The 6,387-nt window shown below is 67.3% G+C and overlaps 1 protein-coding gene across 15 annotated transcripts in view; it reads left to right on the forward strand.

Moving 5' to 3' along the window:
• Window positions 1–73: 73 nt before the first annotated feature.
• TMC6 (transmembrane channel like 6) overlaps window positions 74–6,387 on the forward strand; it is an 18,568-nt gene continuing 12,254 nt past the window's right edge. For 8 of the 15 annotated variants that reach the window (XR_014140355.1, XR_014140356.1, XR_014140357.1 and 5 more), the window contains exons 1-8: window positions 2,398–2,536; window positions 2,705–2,847; window positions 2,984–3,079; window positions 3,369–3,527; window positions 4,655–4,760; window positions 4,910–5,006; window positions 5,249–5,509; window positions 5,877–6,067. Coding sequence is in view for 11 of the 15 variants with exons in the window: in XM_081804394.1 (XP_081660520.1) it covers window positions 2,481–2,536; window positions 2,705–2,847; window positions 2,984–3,079; window positions 3,369–3,527; window positions 4,655–4,760; window positions 4,910–5,006; window positions 5,249–5,509; window positions 5,877–6,067 (1,109 nt within the window). In the remaining 4 variants the exon portion in view is untranslated. Of the gene's footprint in view, window positions 315–412; window positions 568–2,397; window positions 2,537–2,704; window positions 2,848–2,983; window positions 3,080–3,368; window positions 3,528–4,654; window positions 4,761–4,909; window positions 5,007–5,248; window positions 5,510–5,876; window positions 6,068–6,387 lie in introns of those variants that run through there. The other 7 variants (XM_081804393.1, XM_081804398.1, XM_081804392.1 and 4 more) reach the window with 7 other exon arrangements.

Below are 6,387 nucleotides of genomic sequence, written 5' to 3' on the forward strand. Positions count from 1 at the left end.
CTGACCGGTGACAGAAACCACACCCGGACCAGAGGGGGGTGATAACCCGGGTCCTGAGCCTGCTTGGGAAGTCGTTTGTCAGCAGGAGGTTGTGTGGAGGAAAGGGTTACCCAATCCAGTGTCGAAAGGCGCTGTATCAGTGGGGCTTTGCAGCAGCGTGTTATTTTGATAATTGCCCTGGGAAATGGGCGGGTGGGGAATTATTGTCCCCATTTGAAACTTGGGGAAACTGAGTCCCACTGACACACTGGACTCAGACTGAGACTGGAGTAGACCCAGACGCTCGGCCGTCCGCACCCAGCTCAGACGGCGGGGTGAGGTGGAGACGGGGTCGGAAGTCGGCAGGGAGAGGGCAAGGTCGCCCGAGGGCGCGGGGCGCGCCGGGTCACGTGACGCCGGAGGCCCGCCACCACGTGGGCGGGGGCTGGGCGGCGCAGCTCCCTCGGGCCCCGTCAGTCCTGCGGCGGTCCCAGGTCGCCCCCTGGGCCCTCCCCCCGTCATTCCCTCCCCCTGACCCCGCGCCCCTGCCCCCAGGTGGTGGAGCCCGGACCGCGGTTCCGGGGACAGGTGAGCGACTGGCGGGCGCGCAGGGCCCCTCCTCCCCCGCGCCTCCCAGGTAAGCGGCGGGGATCGGGGTGCCGGTCCGGGCGGAGCCGCGGCCCTGGGCTTGGGGGCGGTGCCCGGGTCCCCCCGGCCCAGCCACTTCCCCTGCGGCGGCCGCCTCACCCGCTCCCCATTCCCTGGGGCCCCCGGGGCCACGGGGCGGGGAGTTCCCGCGCCAAAGGCCTGACGCCTCCCGGCCGACCGCCCCAGCGGAGAGGGCAGTGGTGACGCCCCGGGGCCCGGCCGGGTCGCGCGGGCCGGTACCACTGGCCCGGGGCGGGGGAGCGGGAGGCTGGCGCGGAGAGGGGTCGAGGGGCGCCCGGCCCTGCTGCCGCCCCTGGGCTCCGCGGCTGGGCTGCGGCCCTTCCCGGGCAGCTGCGGCTCCCAGAGGACTCGCTGCCGGCCGGGGTGGGGTTCCTGGAGACGCGCCCCACCCTGCCCCTCCCCACCTGGCTCAGGGCTCAGGAATGGTGTGCCCCGGAAACTCTGCCGGACCTGCCCCGGCCTGGGGTCGGCTGTCCGGGCGCTGGGTGTCAGCTGGGCAGAAGTCGTAGGCAGTGCCTGGGTGAGCCCAGGTGAGCCCCTACCCCTAGGCAGGCTGCCGGATTCCAAGCCTCTGAACAGCTCCCACCTCCCCACTACCTCCCCCCGCCCCCCAAAGGGGTGTGTGGGAGAGGCTTGAGGGTCTGCGGAGGAAGGGATTCTAGCTCTAGGGACAGGATTGGGGGGCACATCATCAGCTTCACCTCCAGCTCTTTTCCCGATTCAACCGACCCATCATCTCTCTGCTGGTCCCCCCTTTCCCCCGCCCCTGCTGGAGGGAGCGGAAGGGACTTGGATGGTGTGGGGCCTGGGTTCAGAGACTGGACGTCCTGCATGCCCCTAAGTGAGGACACTGGGCATCCTAGCCTTGCCCCAGGAGGCCCCCTTGAGCAGAGCCAACTTTTCTGAATGCTGAGATCCCCCCAGGGGGACAACAGGGTGGAGGAAGACCGAAGACAGGGCAGACGCAGGGCTGGGCCCTGGGCCACTCCCACAGGGTGAAGAGCCCAGACAAGGCTGCCCTGGTTCCAGTTGTCCCAGACGATGGCAGAGCCCTCTGCCTGGACAAAGGCTGCACAAAGGCGGCCTGTTTAACGCCCAGGCTCCCTTCCCCCAGCCAGCTGCCCTGGCCCGCCCCTGGGGTGATGGAATGCAGGGGAGTTGGTCTCCTGAGAACTGGTGACCTTGCAGCGCCCCAGCCCAGCCCAGTGTGGAGGGCAGTGATCCCTGTTTGGGGAGGTGAGGGCCAGCAGCATTGGGTGGCGGTCCGCTGGAGGAGCCCCGCCCCCCGTGGGGGGGGGGCTAGCTGTGGGAGGGGCTAGCCGTGGGAGGGGCTTCCTGTGAGAGGAAGTGCTCTGGGGTTACAGGGCCGGCACAGGAAGGTCTGGGAGCTTGCCCTGAACTTCTTCACCAGGAGGGCGGTGGATACCTGGGGCTGTGCCCACAGACACGCACCCCCTTCCGCCTTCCCAGGGACTGGCGCCATAGAGGAAACCGATGGGGACTGCTCAGAAGCCCCTTCTTCCTGCCGCTCTCCCTCAAGCAGTGGAAGGGACTCCCTCTTGGTCCATTCTGGCATGAGGCTTATTTGGGGTCACTAACCTGACCACGTGTTTGGCAGTGGATGAGGGCAGGCAGGGGCTCAGGCGGCCTAGGCTGTGGGCACCCCCCACGGCCCCCAGGGAGTGGGTAGTTTGGCGGGGCACCAGGCACCGAGGGCCAACCTTGGTACACCACTCCCTGTCTCATCAGATGGGCAGCGGGAGGCTTTGGAGGCTGCGCCGGGGCTCTGAGCTGCTCTAGGTTTGCAGACCGGCTGGGCGTGGGTCACAGACATGGCCCAGCCGCTGAACTTTGTCCTCAATGTTCCCGAGACCCCAGAGGAGCACAGGTAAGTGCGCTGGGGCTGGGGAGGCCGGAGGGCAGAGACGTTCCCCTCCCCCCCCCCTCCGCCCCCTTCCTGGGAGAGGCCACCTGGACCAGGGCCTATGGAAGGGGTCCCTGCTGGGGCAGGGCTGGGTCAGCCGAATCCTGAGCTCCCGCCCCCCTCTCATCCCAGCAGCCAGGAGCCCAGCCCCTATGATGAGAATGAAGTCCATGACTCCTTCCACCAGCTCATCCAGGAGCAGAGCCAGTGGGTGGCTGAGGAGGGTCTGGAGCTGCAGCAGAGGGAGCCGGGGGCTGGAGGCCCGAAGACCTCAGGTGAGCCCTCCCTGATGCTGTGGGCGGGGCACTGAGCCTTCGCTGCCCACTGCAGGCCTGGGGTGGGGATTGGGTGGGGGAGCTGGCTGGCCAGCCGTGTCTCCAGGACGCCCGGACGAGTCTTTCTGCTTCCTAGGCTGTGGCCAGCACGCCCTGCCGGGGCCCGAGGATGCGCTTGCGCACAGCGCAGCCACGCTCCGCGTCTTGGCCAGCATGCCCAGTCGCACTATCGGTGAGTGAGCTCCTCTAGCCTCGCCTGGGCGGCGGGGGTTTCAGACGGGGGTCTGTGCAGCGCGGGGCCGGGCCCGTCGCCCCCCAGCCTGCCGCCCGCTGCCGGGACGCCCGGCACAGCCCCATGCGCCTCGCTGGGTTCCAAAAACGACTCCAGAGTCACAGGGATAAAAATAGGCGCTTGGGAACCCAGTGGTGCCTGAGGCCTCTTGTAAAGGGACCCCGTGGGCCCTGGGAGGGGCGGGGGCAGGGAGGCACGGCCCGGGCTGCCCCTGACCGCCCCCCCCTAGGCCGGAGCCGCGGTGCTGTCATCTGCCAGTACTACAACCGCTCGGTGCGGCTGCGGCGCAGGGTCAGCCGGCCGGAGCTCAAGGGCGTGGGGCGCTCGGCGCGGCCCAGCCTCCGCCTCTACGACCTGGAGCTGGACCCCGCGGCCCTGCAGGAGGAGGGTGAGCCAGTGGGCCCTGCGGCCTCCTCGGTGGGGAGGAGCTCAGGCCGGCCAGACTGGGGGGGGGCGCAGAGCAGCGGGGGCCGGCTGGGCCGTGAAGGGTTTGGCCCATATCAGGCAGCGCCCCTGAAACGTCCCGCGCTGAGCACTCGTGTTGCACATGCTGGTCCCAGCTTTGGGCTGGGATGGTGGTGAGCGGACCAGGTCCAGCTCTCCTGAAGCTTGTTTTCTGCCCAGTGAAACAGATGGGAACCAACCAAATGGAAGAGCACATTCAAGCTCAGACGAGGGAGACTGAGGAAAGGCACGTGGCAGGACAGGGATCCAGGGAAGCTTCCTGGAGGAAGTGACACTAGAACAGAGGGGCACGTGCAAAGGCCCTGAGGTGGGAGGTGGGTGTGGAGGTGCTAGAGGGCAAGGGACAGTGTTCATAGCAGAGCCAGTGTCACGGGTCGGTCTCCAACCAGGTAAACTGTGGCGTTCAGGTGCCTGGAGCTCAGGCACTGTGCAGGGGTCCTGTCTGTGTCCTCCCCAGTTTAGTGGAGGCCCTGTGATAGGGGATGGACAGGGCAGGGAGGAGCGGGCTCTGGGCAGCTTGCCAGCTTCGCTTTGCAGGCCTGGCCAGGTGTCCCCTTGTCTGTCACTTGGGGTTGAAGTGGTGCCCCCTCCCAGGCTGGTAGCGAAGGTGGGAAAGAGAGAGGGGTGGATCTACAGGCCCCCCCATCACCCCACAAGAGCATAGTGGGAAGTGCTAGGGGATGGGGTTGGGACCTCATCACTGCTGAGCAGGGGGGCGGGTGAGGCTCAGGTGCATTGGGGGTCAGAACAAGATGCTTGAGGGGACCCAGGAGGAGAGTTAGGGTGCAGGAGGAGGGGCACCGGGCTCATAGGCTGAGGAGGGTAGTGAAGACAGCTAGTGGAGCAAGACCGGCGGGCACGGCGGGGTCTGGCTTGGATGGTACGGGCAGAGAGCAGCCGTCCAGACCTGGGAGGGTGGGCAGAGGTCTGCGTTGGGGTGGCCGGCAGGGGCAGACAGGTTTGTCCAGGGTCATGGGCACAGGTGCAGGAGTGAGGGAGGGAGGAAGGGAAGGGTGTGGCGGGGAACTGACAGAGCCCCATCCTCTGTAGAGAAGCGCTTCCTCCTGGTGAAGGAGCTGGAGGGCCTGCCGGTGGCCCAGCGGAACCACATGCTCCGGGGAATGCCCTTGGGCCTGGCCGAGAAACGCTGCCTGCGGTCAGTGCCCGTCGGCCTCGGGCCGTCTCGAGACCCACTTCCTTGGGGCTGGGCGGTCGGTGAGAAGGGCCCTGAGCATGCCGCAGGTGGCTCCCAGGGGGGAGTCGGGTACATCCCTGGTCCCACCCTGATGCGGCCTATGCCCCCAGAGAGGAGACCCAGACCCCGACGGAGAAGCAGAGGGGCCGGCAGGGCCCGCATGGGCTCTTCCCCTGCTGTGGCCGGCTCCGAGATGCCTGCGTCCTGGTAGGACCCTCCTGTCTGGGATGCGCCCAGGGCGGCCGGGCGGGGGTGGGGTGGCCCCCCCTTTCTTCTGTGCCTGTCCTGTGTGTGGGGTCTCGCAGCCTTCAGACCCGCCCTCCCCTCCGCAGCGCCCTCCACTGCCCCCGCACCTCCAAGCCTGGCCTCCCCTGCACCCCCCCCCGCCCCCACGCGAGATCAGGGGAGATCAGGGCGGGCCCCTTCCCTTCCTGCCTCTGTGCCCACAGGCCCTGCACAACCTGGGGCTCGGGCTGCTCGGGGGTCTGCACGCCCTGAGGCCGTGGCACTACGCCCTGAAGCAGATTGGAGGCCAGTTCGGCTCCAGCGTGCTCTCCTACTTCCTCTTCCTCAAGACCCTGCTGGCCTTCAACGCCCTCCTGCTGCTGCCGCTGCTGGCCTTCATCGTGGGCGTGCAGGCGGCCTTCCCGCCGCCAGCGCCCCCGGGCTCTGTCCCCAGCTTCACGGGCCTGGAGCTGCTCACCGGCGGGGTGAGGGCTCCCTCAGGGCGAGGGAGCCGTGGGGGGGCCGGGGGCATCTGCAGGCGGGCGCCCTGCCTTCTGCCCACTTGGCATGGCTTCCCCCGGGGAGCCCCCGCCCCTGTCTGTGCCGGGACTCCCCGGGGGGCTATAGCCAGCCTCTTCTTGATACCCGTCCTGCCCTGAGTCCAGGGGGGCCGGGGAGCCCCGGGATGGCTGTGGCCCTCTGTCTACCTCTGTGCTCTCCTCTCTGCCCCTGCCCTGCCCTTCTCCTCGCCCTGCCCCCGTGGGTGCCCTCCCTCTGCCTCGTGAAGCCCAAGGCTGAGTCAGGGATGGGAAGGCGGAGAGTCCCTGACTGCACGGGGCCTCCTCCCTGCAGGGCCGCTTCACCCACACTGTCCTGTATTACGGCTACTACAGTAACAGCACAGTGAGCCAGCCGTGTGTGCCCCCCTCGGGGGGTGGTCAGTGCAGCCGCGAGGCCGACAGCCTGCCCTACAGCATGCCCTTGGCCTACCTCTTCACTGTGGGCCTAGCCTTCTTTATCACCTGCATCACCCTGGTGTACAGGTAACAGCCCTCCACCTTATGACCTTGGCTCTGAGTACTACTGATCATCTCCTCATCTAGTCATTACGGATCTTCCTCCTGTCTATCCCCCCACCCTTCCATCCATCCATCATTCCATCCACCCTTCCATCCTTCCATCCATCCATCCATCCTTCCATCCATCCGTCCATCCATCCATCCTTCCACCCGTCCATCCGTCCTTCCATCTGTCCATCCATCCATCCTTCCATCCTTCCATCCATCCATCCATCCACCCTTCCATCCATCCTTCCATCCATCCATCCACCGTTCCATCCTTCCATCCATCCATCCATCCATCC

The sequence above is a fragment of the Leptonychotes weddellii genome, chromosome 15 (assembly GCF_054177405.1).
Source record: "Leptonychotes weddellii isolate Sample4059 chromosome 15, ASM5417740v2, whole genome shotgun sequence".
Lineage (NCBI taxonomy): Eukaryota > Metazoa > Chordata > Mammalia > Carnivora > Phocidae > Leptonychotes > Leptonychotes weddellii.